At 39.2% G+C, this 27,987-nt stretch overlaps 1 protein-coding gene across 6 annotated transcripts in view; it reads right to left on the reverse strand.

Moving 5' to 3' along the window:
• The window catches only part of LOC117010848 (ubiquitin-associated protein 2-like), a 65,363-nt gene that overhangs the window by 15,830 nt on the left and 21,546 nt on the right, over window positions 1-27,987 (reverse strand). For 5 of the 6 annotated variants that reach the window (XM_033085871.2, XM_033085872.2, XM_033085874.2 and 2 more), the window contains exons 3-10: window positions 23,985-24,062; window positions 22,290-22,400; window positions 18,552-18,705; window positions 16,812-16,889; window positions 7,781-7,835; window positions 6,516-6,619; window positions 1,590-1,649; window positions 359-411 (exon numbers count right to left, since the gene is read on the reverse strand). In XM_033085871.2, the coding sequence (XP_032941762.1) occupies window positions 359-411; window positions 1,590-1,649; window positions 6,516-6,619; window positions 7,781-7,835; window positions 16,812-16,889; window positions 18,552-18,705; window positions 22,290-22,400; window positions 23,985-24,062 (693 nt within the window). The remainder of the gene's footprint in view (window positions 1-358; window positions 412-1,589; window positions 1,650-6,515; window positions 6,620-7,780; window positions 7,836-16,811; window positions 16,890-18,551; window positions 18,706-22,289; window positions 22,401-23,984; window positions 24,063-27,987) is intronic. The other variant, XM_033085876.2, reaches the window with a different exon arrangement.

The raw sequence follows: 27,987 nt of genomic DNA on the forward strand, positions 1-27,987 counted from the left end.
AATTCGTAGCACGTGCTGAAGAAACCGAGGACAGGTTTAAAATATGTCAGTTTTTGATGACATCAACTGATACAGAAAACCTAGGAATTTAAGAGTTTCTTTAAATCCTATCAAAAGATACATCCCTGTCATTAGGTAAGGATGGAGATTCCCTATCAGTTACATGAAACATTCACACATTTCCAAGACTAACACTAACATTTCACCTTGCAGGAGGAGGCAAAAGGGATGACTTATTTTCACTTTTCTGAAAATAAACTTGAAATAATGGGTTGTTTCAAATATTTAGTTTTTGAAAACAACACAAACTTTGAAGATAATGAATAATCAATTGGTATATCCAACCAGTTGCACTTACATCTTCATTCCAGTCTTCTGCTGTCCATTCCTCTACTGAGTTTTTCCATGCTCCTATTATAATTGGGGAAAGAAAGAAAGAAAAAAGGTACATGTTAAAGGCACAATACTGTGTTTCAATCCTTGTGCTTTACAAGCAATCCTGTTTTCATTATCAGTGGAACACAATGCAAGGAGATGGAGGCTGGAAACATATTTGGAAATATGGTTGGAAGCTCTAGGAAACTGGCCTGCAGAGTTAAAATTTCAGGAGGGAAACACCACCACTCCTCCATCGCCCCTGCCCTTAATTTCTGGAATTTCTTAGCCACGATGGTACTGGACTTAATTTGCATGAATGCACATCTGCACCCAGTAATGAATCTCAAATACTGGAAGAACTTCCTCCTGTGAGTCCAACGACAGTGAGAGGTTACTTAACCCTCCCAGAGGATCCTTAGTTTCACGCACAAATTCACACAGAACAAAACACAACCACAACATCTGCTCACGCACCCACAATCCTACTTCCAACACATTCAATCTGAAGATCCAAGCTATGCCTGTGGAAACTACTTTCCAACCTGTTAATTCACTCGTCAGAGTAGAAGAATTCCCTCCCCTGAGAGAGCAACTTATCTTAGAACACAAATAATTCTTACTATGGTAGCAGGACAGTCTTTAGATTTCCACTGTAGCTAAAAAACATTTCCTGTAAGTTGTGACAGAGTGAATTTGGCAAATACTGGAGCATAGTGCAGCATGCAGAAATAGGAAAACCACAGAAAACAATTCTGCAGATGCGAAAACCCAGGCACAGCAGGTATAGACATGCAAGAGCAATAAAAGGACTGAAAGCCTTGACCACTGGCAGCAGTATGGGGAAGGTTATCCCAACAACAACCAGAGCCTCTGTGTAAACTCTGCAACCATAAGCAATGAAAACACTAGCACCAAAGCCAGTGCCACCAGCACCTTGGGTCAAGTACAAAAGCAAAAGGACTGCTGCTCCAATAGTCTCCTTTCACTTAACCGGGAACTGTTCCAAGGCACATTAATCCAGAAACAAGCCCCCCAAGGACAGCATCAAAGCCACCTAGTACTAAACCCTGTACTGCATTGGTGCTTCCTCTGGTACCCTGTGACACCGCAGCAGGCTTTGGCAGAGGAGGGTCGAGCGGCGCCAGTCCTGCCAGGCAAATGGGCTGACTATGAAGGTTACATACAGTGGGGGGAAGGGAGGGGGACTATACCTTGGAATCCAAAATTATTTGGCAGATCCTGGGCAAGGTAACATCCCCTCTGTGTGGGCTCTGTGGAGCAATACAGAGTTGTCTGAAACATCTCATGCTCACATTTTAGCGAACGGCCCCTAATCAGGGCTGACGTTTTTACAAATAACCATACCCTGTAATAAAATTACTACAATGCCTCAAATTTCTAGAGTAATCCACACATTTCTACAGAAATTTTGAAAAGGAGGAAAAGCCCAGTGAGCAGTAGTTTTTAGAGGAACAGTTGATTTCCTTCCCCTCCCCTGACCAGCACAGAGTCCCTTCCCTCAGTATTTCTTCTTTGAAGAAGAAATCAAAGTATTTGCCCTGCTTGTATTTATCCCCCATAAGCTAGTGCCAATGCCTGTCTAGAAGCCTTGCATTGACACCAGAATACTAAAACAGAGCTCGAAGTCTGCTAAAATAAACACTAAAAGAGCTCAGATATATCAAGTCGGAGTATTTTCCATCACCATTTGGAATAATACTTGTGATGTTTTCCTGACATTCAATTTAAACAAATATCTGCTGTTTGCTCTTATAAAACTAGTTCTGAGGCTCTACTCGTTCAAATACTGTGTACAGCCTTTCACCCTTTATTAGTTTACCCAAGTTGCTAAGTTTACTAGCATAATTTACCAACACTCTTCCTTCTCAACTCAGTCCTTCCACTCAGTTATTTCAGTACTCTTCTCTGAACTAAATCCAGTTTTCTAATGTCCTCCTCCTATTGATGGGATTTCCAAGTGAGATCTTGCCACACGCACATCAATTTCTTTTTAGTCCACAATCCACCTTGGCATTACCGCAACTCATGCCTCCTCTTCCCAATCTTTCCCCCAAGCTTTGCAAAGCATCACAATTCAAGAGTTTCCCATTTTCCATCAAAATTATGCTTCATGTTTTCAAGGATCCTTGTCATACAAGCTTCAAGCTAGTTAGTTATTTGTTACTCTTTCCTCTTTGTAACAAGTTCAGTTTTAGAAAGTTATCAAGCCAATAAAAATAGAATACATCTCTTGACGAGTCTTCAGCTATGTTCCCCAGTTCTCCTCTCTTCCTGTCACACCACGTGACCTTTTACCCTTTCTTTAAATAACCATTGATATTAGCCCCAAAACAAATTTGACATGGTCTATGCCAAACTCATGCACTAGTTCTTTCCTTCTGGATTTGCGTTCCAGAAAGACTTGAAGGTTTCCTTAAAATGTTCCTTCTGGCTTTTACAGTACATATTGAAAAAAAAACCCAACCAAACACAAAACTGTCAAAAAACAAAAACCCAAACACCAACTTCCTTGTACCTTCCAAGGAACGTAACTGCCCCTCTCGAAAGTTATTCTATAATTTATTTTTTATTTTTTGTCATTACTTAGTTTCAGAATAATTAAAGGCTGTTCATAACTAAGACAACAAAGGAAGTTTTTCCATGAAACTTATGAAACTCAAAGTAGAGTCGTGAGTAAATTACCAGAACATGAGGCCATTTTTACAACCATATTTGAGAAGTGAGTACCTCCAATATAATTTATGTATGAGAACTGCTGTGATTTGCGCTCATTTTCTCCCACTGCCCTGTACATTACAAAAAAGGTAAGAGAGGAATCATGCTGCTCAAGTTTATTCCCTTTTGGAGGAGAATTGGTAATTTTGTTTCTCTTCATCTGTCCCTTCTCTTTGACTTTCATCTGTACATTATTTCTATATAAATTAGGATGCAGGAAAACTAATGCTGTATTATTCGGAATACAATTAGACTTAAATGTTGCAAACTATTGAAGACTTGCCCTTCAGTCTGTATTTCAACCAACACTAGAACGTAGCTTCACAGAACCAGATAGCTTTTCTACTGGATTACACAATTGTGCACCTAGAAACATTTTTCAAGTTACCATGAGGCCTCTGGCATCTGCAACAATTCAGGGCATGAGGTTCTAGGGCACTTTCAGAGTACACATGACAGAAACTACACTTTGGGAACAAATAATGCATTTACTTTTAATGAAAATATTCATTTCCCCGGTGCTGGCGAAAGGAAGAAATACTTAGTAAACAACTCAATGTCACAAAGAGCTTATATTTGTATGACATCTCCAGAAAACATTTTGATAAGCAAAGATCTCTTGTTTCTCCAGGCAGTTACCCAGTTATCTCCTCTTTAATATTAACTGCAGAGGAAAAGATACTAGTTTTACAAGTAGCATGGGATAATACAGTTTATCTTCTTTTTAGATGAAATTAGAAATAAGACTGGGTAATGAGGAATAAAGAGAGGGATTTCTTTCCTGTCCTCACTGTATAAACTCTCACCTGACATCAAAAATGCCACTGCAAGCTTTATAGTTTTCCATACACATAGAGTTCCCACATATAGCTCCCCATTGGGAGCTTAACTGGGTCATTGATTTGTAACTAACAAAATAGCACTGTAAATTTAAGGGAGAAAATGTGAAAATTAATATTTGGGATTAACAAGTCAAATCATGCTCAACTTCATGCAATCTACTTCCAGCCCCATACCTTGTCCGTCACGGTCCCTGCCTAGCACTGCTTCCATGTTCCTTCCCAGCAGTCTCTTCTGCTGTAAAATTACCACCCCAGCTGCAGTTTCCACTAAAAACCCTCAAGATGCTTTCTATCACAAGGCTGAAAGTGCTAAGCACTTGGACAAAACTGATGAATCAATTTTAAAGCCTGTCCTTTCTGAAGTGATTCCTTTCAGCCCAGGGCCTTCTTTCAGATATTCCTAGAGTTTGTCTAAAGAAGTAATACCATAAAAGAAAGCATTTTTTAGAGACATTTCTGTTTTGTCACTTATAGTGCCTTTTTCATTTGAAAGTAAATTAAGATTAGCAACAAAAAAGTGCTTAACACCCAGCAAGAACATTTACCTAGCCTACTTAATTTTTCCACCAAGTAATTTTGCAGGAACTGCCTCACAATGACACCTACTCATTCATACCTCAAAGATTCATTCATCTAATAAGGCCAGGGAAAATTCCCAAATGCCTTCTCATACCTTCCTACAATGCTTCCCAAATTTCTATGCATGCCTTAGGTTGTGTTATTGAAGTCCAGTGTGGTTGTTGGCGACATGTGCACAGCAAAAATGTGCTTGGCATCCAAACAGAAATTCCACACACCAAAATGCCGAATTTCCAATACTCTGTCAGCAGCACACCTCTCACAGTGACACATTCATACTGTTAGAGGGATCTGTTTACCCACACAAGCTACTCCTATTCCTAGGTAGATTTCTTCCATTACTGAACACTAAAGAGATGCCTACCAGGACAGAGGCTGATGTAACAGAGGCACATGGAAGCTACTCTGAGTTAGCAGAGAGGGTCTCAAACACTTGAGTTCATTTCCAAAGTGGAACACAAGTCATAGGTAGATTACACTTTACAGCTGCAATCAGTAGTTACAAAACAGTGATTCTCTACCTCTCATCCAATCTCCTAGTACCCCTCTTGAAGATTTTATTTAGCTCTTGCAACACTTGTGATAACATACCCTACCCACAGGTAGAAAACAACAACATAAGAATTCCCAGAGGAATTTTTAAGACTCTAGGTATCTTCCTTATTTGAAAAACTAATGTGAGTGGGAACAAAAAGCATATTTCTGTTTGTGCTACAGTACCAAGTAATTAAAAAAGTAATTCCTTAGAGAGATACTGTATTTGGCAAGAATGCTCCCATTAACAACCACTGATACACTCAAAGTCAATCTTCCACACCGGTTTAGAAGGCAATCAAAGTGATAGCTGCTTAATAAGCCTCCTTAAACTGTGAGCCTTTTGTTGTCTTCTCTGGAAAGCAGAAAGTGGCTTGTAAGACATTCAAAAAGCTGCATCTCAAGTGGTTCACAGCACAGCTCAACAGAGCACACTCTGCCCTTCAGGATGGGTTTCCACACTTGACACGGGAACTGATGAAAAATGACCTGAGCAGGCTTCACAAATGAAGAGATGAGAAGAGTTACCGATTGCTGCAGTTAAAAAGAAATCCATTCAACAGCTCCCAAGTGAGGACAAAAACATACAGGACTTTTGCCATTCTAACACAAGGTTTCCTTCGCCTTCTTCCTCTGTCACAAAACATAGGAAGCAGCAAGGTATCCTATTTTTCCCATCAAACATAAGCAGGCCACCCTCCTCATTTCTGAATCACCATGAGACCACTGCCATATGGTTCCTTTCCAAACTACGTCAGTCTCTTAGCTTTAACTGGAAGTGTGTACTTTTCACTTGAAACTTCATTAAAAAACCACACATCTACCTCAATCTTCAGACAGGTTGATGGTTTTTTGGCTTCAATTCAAGTGCCTACTTGTGCTTTAGTTAATAATTTTTCTCTTCAAAAGTTGCAGATCTTGGAATTCTCCTCCATCCAGAGACTCACATCCTTATATTTCTGCATCGTGCAGCTGGGGCTTCCAAAGTCATCCCAGTGTCACTGAGTGAATTCATACTTGTAAATTTTTTATTTTCTTTTTCTTCTTAGATATTCACACCCTGTTGTCTAAAGCCTGTGGACCAAATCAATTCTATGAGCACTTATGCTCCTTAACTACATTAGATGACATCTTAAGCAGTATTAAGATATTTAAGCAGTTCTTTACATAAGGGTCTTCCAGTGACTCTTCAAATTCCTTTGTCTCTCAAGGGTTTGCTAGTACTACAATAAAAGAATTGCAAAATGCCTCCCTTCATTCTCACCAGAGAGACACTCAGGCTCTGCACATCAGCAGCAGTTAAACTTAAAAATCACCTAATATCTGCATCACAAGAGATGTACGTAAGTTTTCCAGAAGTTAAATGAACACTAACAGAACCGTTATTTTAGCTGAAATTTGCTACAGGTCTTCATTCCAATCCTTCCATCTCCTGAAGCATCTTACCAGTTCCATCATCTCCATCATTCTGACCAGTCTCCCAGATCTCTGACTTTATCCCAAAGCCATCAGTGACAGAAGACTCCGTATAGTCTGCAGGATTAAATGTCCTAGAGTTTTGAAAGTTAAGAAATGGAAGAGAACACATGGGTCATTCAGTGAGCACAAGTGTCATGATCTTTAGCTGAAGTTGTATCAGATTTAACATCTTGAATTCCACATAACTTATCTTGACAGATTATAGTTCCCAAAAAAAAAAAAAATATTCTTTTATGAGCAGACAGATAAAAAGGGAGAAAAGAGAAGAAGAGAAAAAAGTGAAGAGACTGGTAAACAAAACTGCTGTAAAGAAACCGAACTAAATTAATTCCTGAAAAATCAATTAACAGCATCTCTATTCCTCCTAGTGTTACAAAGCATTAGTTTATACATATAATGATAAGACACTCTCAACTGGTAAGTTTTTCAGCAGGTGGCTGACTGATAAGTGACCAGTATCATGTCCTTTCAGAGCACTACTGAGATTATTTCAAAGTGCTCTGCTGACACCAATGCCAAAATACACAGATGCAAATAAAAGGTGAAAAAGCATTACTGCAGAAAAACCTCTTTTCATTTCATCATCTGCAAGTATGAACAAGAAGAATTATTAGAGAAGTAGAACAAGACTCCAGTTCATCATGACATCACTGATGTTACATGAAGTGTCATTAAAGGCAAACTCTGAGTGAAAGTAGAGGAGGCTACATTTCTATAAACCAAGTTATTCCAGCAAAATTGAGAGCAAACTCTTGAGCTGCTGAGTAACTTCTTCTGCATCTATTTTAAGGTCCATATGAGTCCAAATAGCTAAAGCATGAAACCTCAAAAGAAGAAAAAAGTTCAGAATTGCTACTTCCAAGTTTCATATATATTCATTGCATGTTCTAATTACACTGAAAAAATCTGGTTTAAAATTTACCTAAGACTATATGTAGCACACAACTTCCAGACTCAAAGGCTGCTATTGACAGCAGGTATGGCTCTCCAAGTTTGAGATATAAACACCGAGTAGATATACTCAGATATTAGGATTCTACAGGTGTGCCTAGTTACAAATACTAATTTACGACAAAAAATTCCATTCATCATCTAAGAGATTTTTCAGTTTTTGCATCCATACTGGTTTATCAAACATACAGCAATATCCATACATACAGTGGCAACACTGTCAATTAATACTGCCACTGAGTTTGAGCCTTGCCAAAATCTGTGCTCTGCATGTTTCTTACCCCATGCCTTGGGTTGAAAACCTCCCCGTTCCTCTCCCTCTGCCACGTCCAATCCCTAGGAGAGAAAACACCATTTAACAGCAACAGCAGAGGAGCCACCAGTCACTCATCTGTCACATTAAAGAATGCGACAGTTGAACAAAACTACCATAGTTGAAATTAAATGTCTTTTACTTCTCAAATTCCCACAGAGAATTTGCTTCCCTAACACACTCAAATAAGCCTTGACTCATCTAAGAACACACATTTCAGCAGGATCTGCAATTTTGCCGTCTTTTCTGTGTCTCGCAAAGTAGCTCCAAATGTCATTAAAAGAAATTACCTAAAGATTGATCCCAAACACTGCTATTGCCAACTTATTTGACATTGTTCAGAATTTTGTCTCTACTGTCTCATTTTTGCCTAAGATGCTCTAGAATCCCAACCTCCCTGAGTATCCTGATCGCTCAAGCAATTCTCTGCCACTCCTTATTAGTGAGGAAAAAGGTGAAATAGTCAATTTGCTTCCTTCTCTGACACAGACTACCTGTCCACCTTCCAATCCTTTTGCCAATGTCTGATCACACATTTCTTCTGTCTCACCCTTCATCACAGTTGCTGATAGGAAAATACCTAAATCAAATAACTCAACCTCCTTCTTATAATTTTAAGTCACTAAGTAACTGCAAATTTACTAGAGCACACAAATTATAATTTTAAATCACCAAAACACAGATGTCCATAGATCAGAATTACCCCTGACAGGTTGTTCAAAGGCATCCAAACTGACAAAGAGCAGTATCTCCAGGACAAGGTAACACCAGTTTAACACTACTTTAATGACTTTCTGTTGCCTGCTCTCATCACTAATTCTTCCAGTTCACTGTTGAAGTGTTAAAAGACATTTCTGGACCTACTTTTTCAAGACTTCTTAGAAGCATCAAAGTAGAGGAAAGATTCCTATACAGCAACACACAGCATTTTGTTGGAACAAGAACATAGAATAGCTTAACTCTGGCACTGACCCGCTGTTACCTCTGTTATTTTCCCCTTTTTGGTCTTTTCACAACTGGTTGGAGAGAAAACAGACAGAGGTTTAGGAAAGAAGCAACAACTGCTGCAAACTGGCATTTGCCACACTTCCTCACCAAGCCCATGTGCTCTCTGCCATAAACAGTGCCCCAAACCCCACTGTACCCAACTCCCTCCCAGCTGGCCACTGAACCTTGTTGCTCAGCCTACTCTACTGCTGTCCTCTGCCAAAGACAGAGTACTCTGGATTACCTTTCTGTCCAGTAAGTTGTTTTTTTTAAGAGAAGAACCAGCTACACAAGTTTACCTGGGGACATGGTAGGGGCCATCATGTAATAAAATTACTTTCAATCACTATCAATAGAGCATTAAACACCATTTAAGGAAATTGTGCAGAAGCAAGATCAACAGTTTTCTGACAGCCTGAGGTACAAGTCCAAGTGGAAACTGCAAAACACAAAACCCAGTCAACCAGAAAGAGTTTGAGTGAGACAGACATTAGGTACAGAGAGATAAGTGAAATAGTTGTCATGAAAGAAGAAATAGATTTTAGAAGAGGAGGTAAGTCACCCCGCGATCCTAAGCGCAAAATCCGGAAGGAACAACCTTAGCACACAAAAGAGAAGGTGATGTTTTAGCAAGCCAGGCATACATAAGATACGTTCCCATAACAGGCACAATAAACTACTGACAAAAACATCAATAAGCAAGTTTTAGAAATTGTAAAAAAGAAAAAACGTTGTTACTGAAGTTTCATGCATATTCTTAGCCAACAAGATATTTTTTATACCAGATCACTTTGAAAGATAATCCTGACCTTGAATTTCAAGTGGATTACTTTAACTTCTTAATGCTGTGTCTATGCTTTCTGTCAAAATTGGAATTAAGTTTTATCAACAAATGCAAAAAACCCCTTCTAATGAAGGCAGAAGGGAGTACCAAACCAAAACACTAAATTCAAAATTAGAAAATTCACAAAGATTTATGGGACAGTGAATGCTCACCACTGCAATACCACTTAACTCAAGACAGAGGATCTCATACATCATAGTCACTAGCGCAAGATGCCAGGGGAAAGAGCTAATATTCTCTTTGACACAACCAAACCACCAGTATATCCTTAAATTCTCACACAAAGTAAGCTACTTCTCCCAGATGTCAAAATTTTAAAATGGCATCAAAACAGAAGGTACAGCCTTTTAAGAAAGTCACAAAACAACTGCAAATTCTCACAGGATATCTACAAAATCTTTATGCTTTTAATAGTGACTAAAAAGACAGTGAGCTTTCAGAATTCACAGCAGGAACCCAAATACTGAGCATGCTATCCCACAGTAATTTAAATGCATCTAAATTAGAACTACTACAATTGCAGTTTTCACCAGTGATCGCAAGCTCGGCTCTTTAGTGCAATGACAGTTTTGGACTTTCTAGTGAGTGAACACCAAACAACTACCAGGAGATAGCATTTGTTCACCTTTGCATCAGCTCTCCAAACCAGATCCCACCTTGATAAGTGTCAGAAAACCTTTACACCAAGCCACCAAAAAACCTCACTGTCTACAGCAACCATGTTGCCTGCCTCTTTTGTTTGTGACAGTTAGTTTGCCTGTCACCTATCACCTAATACTTTCCAAGTCCCTTAACTCAGCTTCCTGAAGGATCTGCTCCAGGATCTTGTCAGGCACAGATGTGAATTCTAGACCTCTAATTCCACAGGTCTGCCTTCCTTCCCCTTTTGAAATTGAGATTATGCTTCTCTTTTTTTCATCAGTGGAAGCTCAAAATATGATGGATGGTGGCTCAGCCACTTCTTCTTCCAGTTCTCTGAGGACTCACAGATGTATCTTGGCAAGCCCCAGAGACATGTGCACCTGCAGATTTCTCAAGGAGTCTCAAATCTGATCCTCTCCTACAGTGGATGATTATTCATTCTCCCAGCCCCTGTCTTTACCTTCTGTAATTCATATGGCTGGAAATAGTGTGGGAAAAGACCAAGGCAAAAATGTCATCAAGTACCTCTGACTTCTCCATGTCCTGGCTAGCCAGGTGTCCTGTTTTCTTACATAGACGGCTCACATTTTCCCTTGTCTACCTTTTATCACCAAAAATACAACTTCAGCATTCCCTGAACCAGAACCCTGTCTGCTCAGATAATCTCACCTGTCTTTTCCTCCCAGGTTACATTTATTTGCTTCCTCCTTCTCTGGGGTTCCTTTTTGTGTTTGAGTTTGTCCAGGAGGTCCTTTTCATCCATGCAGTTGGGGTAGTTTTGTCTTTGTTTTGGTTGGGATGCATTGCTCCCAAGCTTGGATGAAGGAATCCTTAAATACTAATAAGCTTTCCCGGGCCCCTCTTCCCTCTGGGGCTCTATCCCATGGCACTTTACCAAGCAGATCCTTGAAGAGGTCAAAGTCTACTTTCCTGAAGGCCATGGCAGTGAGCTTGCTGGGTGTCCTCATCACTGCCCGAAGATCTCAATCTCCACCATTTCGTGGTCACTGCAGCCCAGGCTGCCCTTAACCTTTACATTCCTCACCCGCACCACAAGTCAGTTTGCTTCCTAAGCTGCAAGCACACGAGTCCTTCTCTGCAGGGCTCCTCTCAAGGAGTTCAGGAATTCTTCCTCCCAGTCTGTATTTATGCCTGGGATTGCTCTGACCTGAGTGCAGCATCTTGAATTTAAAGATCTGCTTAAACCTTTTGAGATTCTCATGGGCTCACTCCTCAAGCTTATCTAGGCCCCTTCAGATGAGATCCCCATCCTTCAGGCATGTCAACTGCACTTCTCAGCTTAATATCCCTGGAAAATTTGCTGAGGGTGCACTCGATTTCACTATCTCAGTGATGAAGATATTAAAGAGCACTGGTTTCAAGACAGAGCCCTGAGGGAGACCACCTGTCACCAGCCTCCATGTGGAAATAGAACCATTGACTGCAATTAACTGGATGCATCCATCTGGCCAATTCTTTATCCACCAAATAGCTCACCTTTCAAATCCCTCTCTTTTCAATGCAGAGATGTCAAAGGCCTTACAGAAGTCTAGATAGATGATGCCAGCCTTTCCATTTTAACTGTTGTGATCACTCCACCACAGAAGGACAACGGACTGGTCAGGTGCGATTTGCCCTTCATGAAGCCATTATGACCAAAGATGCTTGTTCCCTTCCCTGACAGATGGAAGCCATCAGTCCCCAGAAGACCAGGTTTCTCAAAGCAAGTCTCCTGGTCTAAGAATCAAATCCCTTGCTGTGGCACAAGGCCTATAACCACCTGATGATCCTCCAAATAAAAGTGGCCCTTTCAACCCCCTTTGTTTATGACTGGGAGGATGGATGAAAAACTACCTGCACAAACTACCCACACCAGAGCACCTCATGGCCACACCTAGGGCTCTGTAATCCCTCTTGATTCCATGCAGACTGCTCCTGGCTGTACCACTGATGCCCACACAAAAAAAGAGCAGGAAGTAGTAACAGTAAGTGGACTGCAACAAGCCTGTCTCAGTGACATTCCTGATAAGACCCCCTGGTAAGCAGCACACCTCTCTCAACTGCACAACATGTCACCAAGGGTGCCTCTGTGCCTCTCACAGGAGTCTCCTACTATTGTTACATGCTGCCTTACTCTTTGTATTTTTCTTCTCCTGAATGAATTCTAGAAAGGTCAATACTTACACCCAACCCAGTCAGAAGGCAAGTCTTTTTGTTTTCACTAAAACTCACTAGGAGTTCAAAATACTCATGACATAATCAATTCCCCACTGTGGTACCATCCATGTACGTCAAGAATTGCTCTCCACATTCACAACACTTCTTCCCCCAAAGCAAAAGCACGCTTCATGGTAGCATGAGAAAGGTATGTAGAAGCATGACTCAGATGGGACTAGCCCATTAAATTAATAACCTATTCTGCAGAAAATCAAGTCTGCTGAGCTTGTAGACTTGTAGACACAGGTGCTTTATTTCAAAACTCAGATTTTCACTCCGGGTCAAAACTAGAGGAAGTTACTTCAAGGTTAAGAAATGGCCTGAAGCACAGCTGCAAGATAAAGGAAATGCACACTGTAAGGGCAGGCACCACTATCTCTGACTACAAAGTAACTGAATTGCCCTGATCTCTGCTCCGGCAGTGCAGAACCAGCCATCCTCCCAGCAGAACCAAGTTTGTAAGTCTTAAGAGGTAAGGAGGCTTAGTACAGAAACTTTGTATTCTAGGTACTCCATACTACAAAAACAAACACCAAAGTTGGATTTAATAATTCAGGTTATTTTTGTCTTTATTAGTCACCATAAAGCTAGAAGCAATTAGTCAGTTTTATATTCTGCATTTACTCTAGAAAGCATTTTTACAAGTAATGCTGAAAACTTTCAACTCTAAAATTATACTTAAAAGAAAATAGGTGACTTCTTACGACTAAACTACGATCATCCCAAAAAAAGAAAAATGTACAATGACAGAGTTTCTTAACTAATGCAGAACGAGCCACAGCAAAACTAAACAAACTTCAAATTTTGAATTCCAGAAGGTCTGCTCCATATTCATGTTTTAGAAAAAAACAACATCCTCCTTAGTTCTGGCAAACAAACTCCAAGATATACCCTGTGCCGACTGAGATACGCTTTTAAACCAAGGGAACGTTTATACATACAATTCTGGATACAGAAACTCAATTTGCTCAAGGACACCATATTTTTTATGTTAAAAATGAGGAAAAGAGATAAAGAATACAAACTGGACCATAATAAGATATCTATGAAAAGGAAAAGGTGTTTTATTTTCCCATATAGCCAGTAGACAAAACAAAAGTTGGAATTAAAACACAGCATTTTTTCTTTCATTTTTATATCTATTTCATACAAAAAAGATTCCTGTCAGAACCCACATTTATGACATGCTCATGTTGCATCAGAATAATGAAGCAAAGAGATAAACAGAAGCGTAAGCAAGAAATCTATCTTGTCTTTACAAACTAGCAGAATTACTATACAGGAGTCTGTAATAATTTCTGTACTGAATCAAATCCAAAAGCCCACCTACCTGTTATTCCTTTATAAGCTATAGTCAATTAGATACCTAGGGAAGAGCACACGAACTGAAACCACTGTGCAGTTTCTTTGGATGCTTTCCTGGTCTTTGACTATTTGTGGCTTTGACTTCCTTAGTCAAAGATAATTTACACAACAAAATCTTTAGTGGTTTTTCTTTTTCTTGCCTGTGGTTATTTTAAGGATGACATTGCCAAGTCTTCTTAGGTGTTCATTTTCTGCACCACATCATCTTACTGAAAGGAGTTTCTCAGGTTCACTACATATATGAAGAACTAACTCCTTAAGTTCATCTTGAAGCTGTAACCTGCCCATCTCATTTAATATAATCTCTTTTGCATACTTGCTTGGCATGATCAATTGATGTCCCCACAGAAGTCTAATAGATCTCTACCACACAATACTCAGTCCTATCTCACAAGCAGAAAAATATTAGACTACTTTTTCCTCACACCCCATAACTGCAGATTTCCCAGTACCTTCCAAAGCCTTTTCTAGTTCTACACCCCTTTTTTCCGCATCCTTTTTAATATGAAGTAGAGACATGGGGACAATCAGACAGGCACTTAAAATTGAAGATGCAAGAACACTAAAAACCAGTAGCATAAAAACAACCTGTGTTTGTAAAGTTTGTCAATTTGTATACAACATTACAGCTGATTAAAACACAAATGAGAAAATATTTCTATAGCTGACAGTCCTAAAGACATACCCATCTGCCTCCACAATTTGTTCAGGAGAGTATATTCTAGACAGTTGCAAGTCCTTGCTATACTGACAAATATAATCACTTTAATGCAATTACTACTCATCACCATTACAGTATTTTTGACATTTAAATTAAGCTCATGCAAGAAATTTGAGTTCTGAAAAGATGCACAGATGAGAAGGTATCTTAAAACAAGATATTCCCTGACTTCAATACAAAGTTTACACCCTTAGTTTAACAAGTAAAGATTTATCTGAGAGCAATTGGAGCTAGAGCTATTAGTCCTGTTACAAGTACTGTGATACATCTTTGCATTCTGTTAATCAGTCAATTTGTATATGCTTCAACTCCCCAACGCCCTGTATATCAGCACACAGTGGTGATTGCACTCTGTTTACCTACTATCCTATAAAGTTATGAGGAACGTGACACGGTCATTAACGGAAGATCTACTGCCAGATAAAGCTAGTGCCTTATACACCAAATATCAAATACTCAGGATTAGGGTTTTTTTCCCCTCGGTAAGCAGAATACTATCACCTCTGTGTCAATCTCATTTTTGCTGCTTTCAGTTGCTTATCATTTCTTAAAATCACGTTTTCGTACAGTGAAGCAGTAATACATATGATGGTCGAGCAAATCTCCTAGGAGGTAGTCAGTAAGATAACTCCTGCCTGAGAAGGTAGCTTAAAATACAGAGACAGTGTACTGCTCAGATAATTAGCTGACTTATTTCATATCCAGTGTCTAGATTTCTACACACACACACACTGCATGAAATACTTCTAAAACTGGGTTCTGTGGCGATTACCAGCAATCTGTTTACTTTCAGTTGAAGTATGTTATCTCATTTGACTGTTCTGGGTAACAGAAAAGAAAGCCTACAAAAAGAAATGACAGGAAGCTTTTTATTATTATTTCTGTTAATATCCAAAGAAATAAGGTCATGTATCCCTGAAATTACAAGGACTGAATTACACAGATTTCTAAAACTCCCTGCAGATTTCAAGGGTTTGCACTGTAAAATTAATCAGATATTTCCTGCCATACACACACTTGTAATATAATGTTCCTGTAGTTGGCTAACACGTTTACCACTGACATCATTAATATATTTTGCTTACATTATAACCTAAAATATTTGGTAGAGATATATAGTAATACTATCTACATGAAGCCAGCTAACAGAAACTCTTTGAAGTTCCTATTTCTTCAGTTAAACTGATCAGTTTGACCTGATGATGAAGTTTGAGATATATGATATTCATCTAAAAAACTACAGTTCTGACAACAAAAGCAGTTTATGGTTTGTAAGGTTAAAGCACAAATAACCTGCATTTGAAATTAATCTCTAAGTTTCATGGAACCATTTTCTCAAAGTCTTACTTTTATATTTTTATTTGAATATAAAGGATTATTTTATAAAACTAATGACTGCAAGACTTATATTCTAACTGCTGAAAATGTAAACTTTGTGTTAATGTACCAATAATTGTAGCTGTGAACTATACCACACCTTGCCCTGCAGAGCTACTTCTCTGCACACACCATTGGGTTTCTGCCAATTCACAGGCAGTACTGCACGCACTCATTTTCATTCCCTCTGACTGGCAAGCCTCTTTGTACCCAACCAGTGAAAATCCAAACTGAATACACATCACTCGATTCCACATCCAATCCATTATCCCACCTTTTCCAAAGGACAGGATTGGTGCTGTACCTAAGACTCCATGGTACTCCTCCATGGTTCTCATCAACTCTTCCATGCCAAATTGCTTTTCATAGCAAAATGTCTCTAAGGTGGCTTGTTCTTTCTCTGATTGGCTAGCAAATGCAGAAGGCAAGCCTGACAACCAGAGCCACCCCAAAGAAATGGTACAAGTACGCATCAAATTCTTTCGCAAGAGCCATACAGATGGAATCTTGTGCTCCCCTGCTGCCAAGGTACATTCTGAGGAACTCCACACACTCCCACTCACAGGAGCCTGGCATGAGTCAGTCTGGGAAAACAGCTCTCCATAGCTAGTGTACAGCAGCCTGCCACATTGGAAATCAACATACAAGTGAGCTCCGCAATTTTTTTTAAGTTGTTCCAAGAACAAGAAATGATAAAAGGTAAGGGACTGGAATGTACCCAAGTGCAAGGTGGTTGACGTGCATATGGAATCAAAGGATAAACAAAAAATGCTTAAGAAGTAGCATTTAAAGAAACAAATAGGACATGAAAGGAGCGCCAGTACCACACCAAGGCCACCATCTCACCTCTCCCACGGCCACGTTTCCCACGGTCTGAAGGCTTGTCTCTTTGACTGCTGTCCACTCCATTCTCTTCAGCTCTAACTGTGGAGAGAGGACAGCTTAAGAGAAACTTTAGACTCATATATGAGACAATACAGTCATTTGCTTAACCTGAACCCCTCAAAAAACAAAGGCATAATTTTCAAGTGAACCATCAACAGATCTCAATTGCCTCTCTTCTTTGAGGCCCCACTAAAAGTAAGTTATGTTTCCTTTGTACTGGACAATTAGGAAGCAAAATATAAGAAAGAAAATTCCCTCAGGAGACAAACCTGCACAAGGGCCATGTTTTTTACAGCCTACAGTATTTAATGAGATCAGAAATACAGTTGCCTCATTCTGTGTTTCCTAGACAATATACTGGTTGAAAACCATGAAAAAAATAAAGGATACCCAGCAACACCAATTCTTCTCCTGTCTGCCCACACTGCATCCCTGTACAAGCCTGGAAACAGATTTCTCCTCTGTATTTAAAGCAGAGAGATGATGACTGGATGAAGGTAAGGCACTAGAAAAGCTCTGCAACCTGTTTTGTGGGAAACGCAGACCAGGTGCTTTGAAATGGCTGGCTACTTGAAGGAGAAAAAGAAAGAACTGGCCTCTTGAAACACTCATAGCTGAGAGTTTGTACTGCATTTCTCCTAATGGCAACAATAAAACCAACAATGCTTGGACATAAAGTTGGAAAGAAAATACCAAGATTTGGTAACCATCTGAAAGGTCATTAATTCCAGTTTACAAAAAGAGACAAGCAGCATCTCTTGCTGGTAAAAAATAATTGCCCTTTGCTTTCATTTGTATGGATCTAATTTATACTTCTCTAAATCTAGCTCCACATTTTATTAACATTTTTTCATCTTGACTTTATCCTACAAAAATTCACAACGTTGAATATCTTCCAATTATGAATAAGATGAGTTGACTAATATTGTAAATATTTTTCCTGCTTAAAACTGGAAAGCTAAACATATCGTATCAATTCTGATTTCTTTTCTCATCTATCAGCATGGCAAACAGCCATTACAGACAATCCGCACAGCTTTCAGAATGCTGACAAAACATGGCTAAAAAAAGCAACATGTATCCACGATCTATTGTGACTATCTAACTTGGAAACATCAGTTTGCTTTTGCACAATGTATTATTGCAACTGCAGCAAAGCTTTAAATGTTTCAACTAACAATGAATTTTCTCTGTTGCAGAAACTCACCTTTGGTTGATTTATGTGAGAAATATATTTAGAGATTAATAATCATCCCAGTGTTTTCATTCCCCTTATGAGAAGATGAGAACATCTTCAGGTTCTCCCACTCATAAAAGGAGATGGAGTCAAAGCTGGATAATTTTTTCATTAAAAGAAACAAAAAAGTGTATCAGCTGTGCAGTGACATACTTGCTCTCAAGCAGTCTTACAATGAGTCAATTCTAGAACTTAGATGACGAACAGGTATTTGTACAAGATCAATTCATCAAACAAGAACAGAGAGTTATATTAAATCGAGTGTCTCTGAACAAGTACAAGCCATCCCAAAACCAAGCCACATAAGCAGATGAAGCATACCTGTGGACAAACAAGTTATGATCCCTTCAACACTGAGCTATAGTCAGACGGACTTGGCTCCATTAAGCACTTGCTCTTAGTTCAGTCAGTTCCAGCTGCAAGAAAAGCATCTCAATCTTTAAAAAATTAATCCCTATACGTACACTCTCGTCCACGGCTGCCTCCTCTTCCCCGTCTGTTGGAACTTCCCCGTCCACGACTCACTTCTCTGTCCCCTCGTTTCTCTCTGTTCTCTTTGTTTTCTGAACCTTCCTTTCCAAGGCTTTTCTTCTTTCCCCCTACAGTCTCCCAAGAAGTCTATTTGGGTAAAATAGAATTAGATTAGTTAAAAAGGATGAGACACCTCTCAATGCACACTTTCCACCCCACATCCCTCCAGTTCATGGAAAAAAATGCAGGCTTTCACATAATGTCACATATACAAACTACACTGATATAAATGGAAACATGGGCTGTATTTCCGCAAAGAGATGCGAAAGATGCATTTTTTAAAGTTTGATTGTTTTAGGGAATATGAGAATCCCAAATATATCTGGCTACAATGGACTTTTACTAGTTTAAGAAAGACTGGATACTATCCTAACACAGAACAGCTGCAAAGCAAGCAACAGTTTTCCTCTCAAATGTATCAATAAATCTAGCAAGGGAGCATGAACAAAGCTATCTTTCTCTCCAAGGGAAATGAAAAGAAAAAGCCCCTTCATCGAACAAAAGAAAAACTTTCATCCAGGCATACCAGAATTTAAGCCCCAGAAGACAGAATGGCAAAACAACAGCTTGGTAAAACTGATGATGATATCCCAGACCATCCACTCTTAACAGCTATAGACCATCAAACATAGCAAAACACAGGAAAAACTGTCTAAATAAGACATGGGACCAAGGTCCAAACATCAGGCTTCTGTTTTAATATTAAACTCAATCTTTAAAATAAATTCAAGGATGCTATCAGCTCCAAATGAGTATCTGTAGGAGCTGAAAATAAAATTACTAAACACTGGCCAAGAATAGCTCAGCAACTCATATTATGCAATTACATGGTTAGTCTATTGAGCCAAAGCTGCAAAGCAAGTAAGAAGAAAAGCCATTATTTGCAAACCATTAAGATGGCAGAGAGGTTTACATGTATGTCCCCATTTCTAGGAGCATACAGCTCAGGTAAGATATTTAATATCAGAATATTTGCACATACATACACGAAGTATGACATCTGAAAGGCACCTGCATCAAACAAAAAGGGTTGTCCATCAGTAATTTTAAGTCCTGTCTTATCTCTAAATTACACCAACAGCAACTCAGCAGCCCTGAGGAGCCAGGCCATGATCAGCTAGCTCAAGCTGGTTAGGAAGCCACTGCTATGAAGAAAGCAGGTAACAAAGCAGTACACAGTGCTACAGAGTCTCATTTGAGAGAATAAGAACAAAGAGAATGGTTACTCTTTCATTTTTTGGCATGGCATGACAAGAAGGCTGAAATCACTTGAGTTCCACCTCCAGTACAGAAGACTAGACCAACTTTGGGAAACCTCGGCCAGTGCTGATCAAAGGTACAAAACTAAACAGATTCACTACCACCACCTCACTTGTGAGGCAGAAAGCTGCTTCCTCCAGTAAATACCACATGGTTTCACCTACAGTTACACAGCCAGTGTAACAGCACTTAAACACTCCTAATGTTTCATAAACCTCAGAGGTGGAAAAATACCTGCACAGACAACTGAAAAGCCAAGTCTGAAGAGTTCAGAATGCACTAATTCACTAATGGGTTTGTTGCCAAAACATCTGACCATTTCAGGAAACACCCAAAACTGGATAAGGCTGCAAAGCTGAAGAGGAAGCAGCCTCTCCTGAGTGAGATTTAAAATAACTTAGGAAGGATCAGTAAAAAGATGACTATGAAAGCATCAGATCCTTGCTTTCCCAGAATACAATTCTGAGGAAAGCCTTGAGAAGTCAGGCATGTCCTTTAAGATAAAGGATGCCGCTACCTCTGAGCATGCAGAACCATCACAAACTGTTGAAGATATCTCTCTTTGAAAGGAAGGTAACTGATTACAATTTCAGCTGACAATGCCTGAGGCAATCCAAATGACAGTAGTGGACCTGACTTTTGAAAAACTGTAACAAAATAATTTTTGTTGTTCTGTTCTTACAAGGAAAGAATAAAAATCTGTTCTGTCTTCCAAGATTTTAAGTAAAAACACAGCTGAGTATAAAATGGTTGCAAGAAGTCTTAGGCAAAAAAAACCATGTCCTTCTCTACTGATCCACAAGTCTCTAATTGCTCCAAGCCAGACTGCTACAACTGCTGCAAAAAAAAGTCTTTCCAGAGACTAAGTGACATACAGCTTGCAGATCACAGCAAATGAAAAAAGACTAAGACAAAACTGGCTGAATACCAAAGAAACTATAAATACACATTTTAGCTATTACCCCCGTGCTCTTCTACGTCCTTCAGTTGAATGGACAGATCTTTTGAATGAAGTTTAAAAAAACTTCAAGTGCATCAAATTTGTAGTACCTCAGCTTAAAACTTCACATCAAATCCATAGTTAAACTGTTCCCAAGTATAATGGTCATAAAACAAATCCTTTCAACTGAAGACCCACAAAGTTTCAAAAAGAATAAATTTCCTCACACCCAACAATTAAGACTCCTTCCTCCTTGACTCCTTCAAGTCCTCTGTATTTGTTTCTAAGTTGCATTTTGTCTACAGAGAGCACTGGGTTAAGAAGGACTTGTCTAAAGAACATAGTGGTATCACTTGTAGTTGATAAATGAGTTGAGAAAGCTTTTTCCATGTCACAATCAGTTACAACAAGAAAGTAAGAAAAGATTTAATATTCTTTATCAACCAGAAAACTACTTTCAACTGAAAAATGGCAAGTATGAAAGTATGAGAGAACACAGCACATTACCCAGACAGATTTAATTAAGCTGAAATGCTCTCTTCTACTCCCAGCTTGTCAATATCATATACTTCTATGTTAAGAAAACCTCAACTCTGATAAAAAAGTGAAAAGGGGATAGAAAAGTCCCCTCAGTCAGAACAGTGTGTGTCCAAGATTTAGGGTGTGTGAGGGGTGAGTTTCCTCATTAACAATAAGCCAGAGTACACATCCTGACAAATCACAGGAAATACTAAGGGTTCAGCATCAAGAAAGGAAATCCAGGTTACTTTTCCAACTTAGATGACATAGAATCTAATTTAAGGACAAACTGTAAGAAATCCCTCCAACAAAAATTTCAGCTGCAGCAATACACTTAGTATCTCTTGGGATAAAAAGTTTCACTGTGCAACTTTTTAAGCTACATTATTTGTTGTTGTATACACATAGTTTAGTCTCCTCTTCCTGTTTTCCAATTAAGTCATGCAAATAAGCAACACAGTTAAACGAGTAACTACTTGCTGCATCCTTTCCAGCTATAAGTAGCATTATCAAGGCAACTTGCAGATGTGAACACCTCCTCCACCTTCAATATCAGCAACCCACACCTACAGAACTTAAAATATCTGCCTGCCCTTAGGTTTACAAAGATTGACCTTTGTGATGGTCTCATGCCTCAGGGTTGTGGAGGATCTACACTACAAAACCTGCAGCAAGAAACAGGCCTGTGTCTGAAGGAGCACTGAGTTCTGCTGCAGAGTTAAAACTGCTGCATATAAATGAAAGCATAGGAACTCTGCAATAGATCAACACCCACATTTTCCAGATTCAGCCTTCTCCAAGGCATGCATGCAGTAGAGAAGCTTCCCAAGTTCCCATTTCCTCCAAAAGAAATTGGACAGAGACATGGAAATTGAAAGCTTCTGAAACATTACTTTTCTAATGTCCTGCTAGCAAACAAAAGGAGTAGTTAAACATGGAAGTAAAACCTTACCGTGTCTGAACTTCCTTCCAGCAGTATGTTGATTGCTCTGTTTACATCCCCATTACAATCATGTAGTGCCACTATGCATTCATCCTGGCTTTTCCCCGTCACTTCCATAAGCTGGTAGTAGAAGTCAGACATGTTAAAATATCTAAATTGCCATCACAAGAAAATAAGAGCTAGCATGACCACAATTACAACAAAGTGCATAACTATTATGTCAAAGTAAACTAATACACTGAATAAAATAATCTGCATTTTACAGATCTGCTTAGGATTCAGACAAGAGAGAGAAAGAAGCACAAATTAATTGGTAATCAAGGAAGTATACTCTTTCACTTTTTTTTTCTATATGCTTGCAGCAAATGTTGACACATACAGCAATATATGAGTGTAAAGATGAAAATGACCACAATAGTTTCAGTATCATACTATCTCCTTCTCCACCAAACTTGCCCCTCTTTATCCCAGCAAGAAAAAAATGTACATAGCAAGACATGGCAGAGAACAGATCTACTCAGAAAACCATCCAGACTAAGAAACACATTATTTTTCAGACAGACTAGCTCCCTTGATCCATTTCAGCATAAGGCCACACCAGAGTGACAAGCTGATTAAGGAGTCGCAGTTCTGAATTATGCTCCTTGAACTCATGGTGTATATCCTGAAGAGTGTGGAAAGAAACAATCTATCACAGGGCATTCAGCAACTTCATGCAAACAACAAAACCTACACGAGCTAGAAATATATACGCAGAAGGTAAAACATATTCTATGCAAAACTTAATTCATCTCCTTTCCACCAGTACAACTACAAGCACTATTGATGAGGGTCCTTTGACTTCACAAAGTACAGGATTTCATTTTTGGCACTGCAACAGAACTAGTTTGTAACAAAAACAACAAAAAACATTCAATAATGCTTCAGAGGAAGTTTTAGAGATGAAAAGAAAGCGAGAAAACTGCTACTTTGCTGCATTTATGCATTCAAGCTAATGCTTCCTTCCTGGGTGTAGTCCGAGGTCCTTCATGGGTTTCGATGCATTCCCTAGGACAAAATGACCAATAGCCACAACAGAACAGAGACACATATTGTCAGGACTGCTTGTATTAATGGTCTCAGCTATAGTTATGTAAAGAAAGCTTGATTATCTAGCATTCAACATTCACCACAGGCAAAGAAAACATGTGAGATTTCATTTATACACTGTAATTCTATCATTTTAATGCATACACAGATCTGAGGTCAGATTATTTATTTTTTAAAATAACAGCTTGTTTCACCTTTAAGCTATCATAAGACTTCTACTTTTCCTGAAAAACTTCCAAGATATTAGCCAACTCAGTTTACACAGGTGACATTTTTCTCATGCACATGTACATGTGGACAAGCTGAATGCATTCTTTATTCTGATAATCATTAATCATCAGGACAATACTAGAGATACACTGGGGAAGATACATCAGCACAAACAAGTTTTGGCTTAAGGGTTTGTTACAAAGGAAATACACAATCTAAGTATACAGTCAGAGCTGAATTATCACAAAATTTCTTGTAAACAGACTTTACAGTGCAATAGGAGAACCTTTTCCTAGTTAAATTTATGTCCATCTGAAAAAAGTTTATCTAATCCAGAAAAAAATGTTCTAGCTCCAAAATTTAAGCCAGCTCCAGAGCATTGTATTGTGAGGTAAGAAAACGTACTTGTTTCACTTTATCTTCAAAATCTGCGTCATTCTGATCATAGATCATCTGAGCAAGGCGAATCTGTTCTGCTGTTGCCTGAAAAAAGAGAATATCCAATAAAGTACGCAAAAAGTAACCATATTTTTTAGAGGTGTACCCTAGCGTTCCTGTTTTTTTTCTTACAGGTTCTCAAAAAGAACATATACAACAAGCACAGAGATGCTGTGGGGAAGGGATCAGTACCATTTTGTCCTAATTTGGAGACTTTTCTATTCTCATTTATAGTTTTAAATGTTATTTGGGATAGAAGCAATTTCAACACATTCTAACCTATTTAAAAGACAGTTAAAGGTCACCACACTGACAAGACCACCATACAATAATGTACAAGGATCAGGGAAGACTGCACTTTTGCATTAATGCTTTTAATTTTATTAAGAATCTACTACTCCAGAGTTAAGAGTTTTATTTCAACAAACTGGCAATAGTACCTCTAACCATATCTCTGATGATCCCTGCTCACATCACCATCCACAGCTCTTCCACAACCTGACTCTGTAGTTTTATGAGCACTTAAAAAGACTTGAGTCATGTCTCAAGACTTTGCCCATTAACAGCTGCACTGCCTTTTTTTTTTTTTTTTTTACAAGCAAATACTAGTCTCTGAAAACTGGTAAAAGAATTTGCTATGGATGAAGTATCTGGTGCTTTGGCAATGTTTCTGGGCAAAAATGCACACTGGCATTTTGCACAAGAAGCTGAGAGATGCAGTCAAGTATGATAAATCCAAACACACTATGGTTGCTCCTGAGAGAAAAACAACTGTAACACCAGTGTCACATCACACACATCACTCTTCATAGTGTGGCATCTGCAGCTTGCGAACTGTGCTCCCAAGAAAATACCAAAGAACAGCGTGCACTACAAGATCCCAGACCTCATTTGACTTCTGCTCAAAGAGAAGAGGCTACTGTTGCATATAGAGCAAGCTGATACTGAAGAGAGCTAGGACCCAGGATACAGTTGCTGAGCCTGCAGAGGTTCTTCTTTATTGCCTGGGACCAGCTCATCTACTGGAATTTTCGACAGCAAGGATTCACCCTGGGCAGCTGGCTGAATCTCACCTTTTGCCATCCACTTCACAGAATACACACATGAAATTCTGAGCCTCACAAGGTCAGAACTAATCAGGGTCAGACTGTTTGGCTTTTGGAGTTTATGACAAATGCAAGCTCTAGAGGAGGTCACCAAGCATAAATGCTGAGAAGAGTCTAAAAATTACTCCCACGTACACCACCAGCTGCTTATTTACTGAAAAGTTACTGCAGCTGTGCCAGTCCTTGAGGGAAGGGACATCTGTGCTCAGAGACAATGCCCCAAGAGAATCAGGGTTTGTAACACACTTACATACTCTGAGTTACCTCACCGTATCTTCAGCGTTATCTTTTCAGCGCCTAGTATGCCACTCCACTGGGTAACGGGGAAGGCCTGCTCTGCATCTCCCCAGTTCCACCTACCACAGAAGCCACCCTATCAGTGCGGTGCTCTGAGCAAAGGCGCTTGCTCTTGGTGACTGCTGAGAGCTCAGCAGACGCAGAACCAAAATGTCTGCTGTATTCAGGAATTTAAGTCTTGTTGATCCATTTTCTCGCTCTGATTACGGCCTCCACAGGCACACTGCAACTTTTAAACAAGTTAAGAGATTTTCTTTGAAGATATCCAGAGCAAAAACATTCAGACAATATAACTTCTGTAGAGACATGATGGCATATTTTATCAAAATTCAAGAATCCACTACGATTTATTTTTTCCATAAACAAATGTTTTCTTCAAGCCCACATCAGAAGACAATAACATACCAGTTTTAAAAGAATTACATATGTGTGGCAGCATCTTCAGTTTTCCTATCTAAGCAAAGACCTCAGAAACCTGTAGATGCAATACTGCTCATCATATATTTATGCCAGTGGGTTATACCCAGATGGAACTGAAGACTCAGAAGGAAAAACACCAACAACAAAAACCACAAGATGACTATGCAAACATCAGTGTCACAAAAAATTCTGATCTTTTCTCCAGCAAGTGGTGGTTCTTTATTTTCGAGGCACCATTGTTAGAACAAATGCTATAGTATCCTAACCAAGAGTATAATTAAGTTGTAATTGTGACTAGAAGTAATAGTATTTTAAGACAGCCTGAACTTCACTCAACCTTACAAGACATATTACCTTTTCAGTATAAGAGTGGAAGAAATTTTAAAGTAAAAACGTCAAACTACCAGAAAACAGAAGTGTGTGAAACATAAGATTAAGTGACAGTAATACGCATAGATCTTACAATAAAATGGCACGTTTATTATCCAGAAGCAATGCAAAAGAAACATTATGTAATTTGTTAAATGATTTACATGATGATCAGTGTGATACTATGACAATGTAATCTCCACTTGGGAAAACGACACTATTCCATATTCAGAAAAATGAATCAGTGGGAATTAAAAAGGTAAATCCACAAAGTTCTGCTGATCTGCAAAGACTGACTAAGCAGAAAGGTCCATCTTATATCTCAACACTAAAATATATCATACATTCAAATGTAACTGCTGTGTATGAAATAAACAGCTTTTCCACTGAAGTGATCGAAGCAGTACCTATTATACAAAAGGTAGAATAAATGGACAAAATGTAGAAAAAGGTCTTAATGCCTGAAATCAGCAAATCCCATAGTTTGGAAAAGTCCTCCTGTGAGACACCATGAACATATCCACTGTAATTCTTTTTCTTTCTAACAGCAGGAATTACCAGTGTTCCAGCTTGTGACACTTTCTCTCTGAGGAGAGCTGGTTTCTGCCTTGCCTATACCCTTTCATGGAGTGCCAGAACAGAATATACACTTGCCTTGTCTTACTAGGGCTGAACAAATCCAGATTCCTGAGCTACCCCTCACTCGTCCTGTGTTTCAGCCTAACAGCCATCTTTGCAGTTTTTCACTGGACTTGCTCCCATTTGCCTATGTCTGCCTTGTGCCAGGGACCCCAACCAGGCAAGGCGCTCCAGGGCTGTCTTACAAAATGTTGGAGAAGGGGAAGCCACCACTTCTGCCAGGCTGCTCATTATATTCTTGTAGCCTTATTTCAAGATAAAACAAAATTCAACTCGTCTGTTGAAAGTACAGTAATTTCACATGTATAAGGCGCACCCTTTTGACTAAAATTCTGATCAAAACCCAGAAGTGCACCTTATACCTTGGTGCCTTATATATGGACAAAGTTCGGAAATTTGCCAACACCCGGAAGTGCACCTTATGCTCCAGTGCGCCTTATACTCCTGAAATTACTGTAATTTTCTAAATCCACACATTAGTATGAATGACCACTACGCTGAGTGCCGCAACTGAAGGACATAAAGGTTTGAGGTCACATGATTAGCACTGTGCAAAACAGAAAGTCTCCATATTGAAGACAGTCTGAAAAAAAACGAGAAGGCAGTATTTCCCTGTGGAGTACCTCTAGATTGATACACACTCTGCCCGCAAAAAACTGAAAGAGTTTGAACGGAGACAAATTTTGAGATGTATCTGCCAAGAGAATATCTGTCAAGAGAATAGTGAGTTGCAAGAAGCAGAAACATTGTGCACTCTTTGTAACCCAGACTAGCACAAAACTACAGCTGCCAAGAATCAGTGGCAGTAAGTTGAAACTTAATTTCCATCTAACAGATACTGAAAATTTTAGTCCCCTAGTGGATGATCACTTCTCTTCCTGGGGTCACTGCACAAGAAGTTCAGGATTTTGTGACTTGCAGAGACACCGAGTCATGCTATAGAACACAAAATGTATCTAATGAAGCTTCTCCTGCCCATTCAAATTTCTCTCTTGACCAGAAATCTTCTAGCATCAGGAGGCTGGCAAATAGAAGAGCTGAAATCTGAGGACTGCGAGGTCACAGGACAGAAATCCTGACACCGGCACAGAATGCCTCACTGATAGGAGACATTGCTGAAGAATACAAAACTCGTTTAG

The sequence above is a fragment of the Catharus ustulatus genome, chromosome Z (genome assembly GCF_009819885.2).
Source record: "Catharus ustulatus isolate bCatUst1 chromosome Z, bCatUst1.pri.v2, whole genome shotgun sequence".
Classification (NCBI taxonomy): Eukaryota; Metazoa; Chordata; class Aves; order Passeriformes; family Turdidae; genus Catharus; species Catharus ustulatus.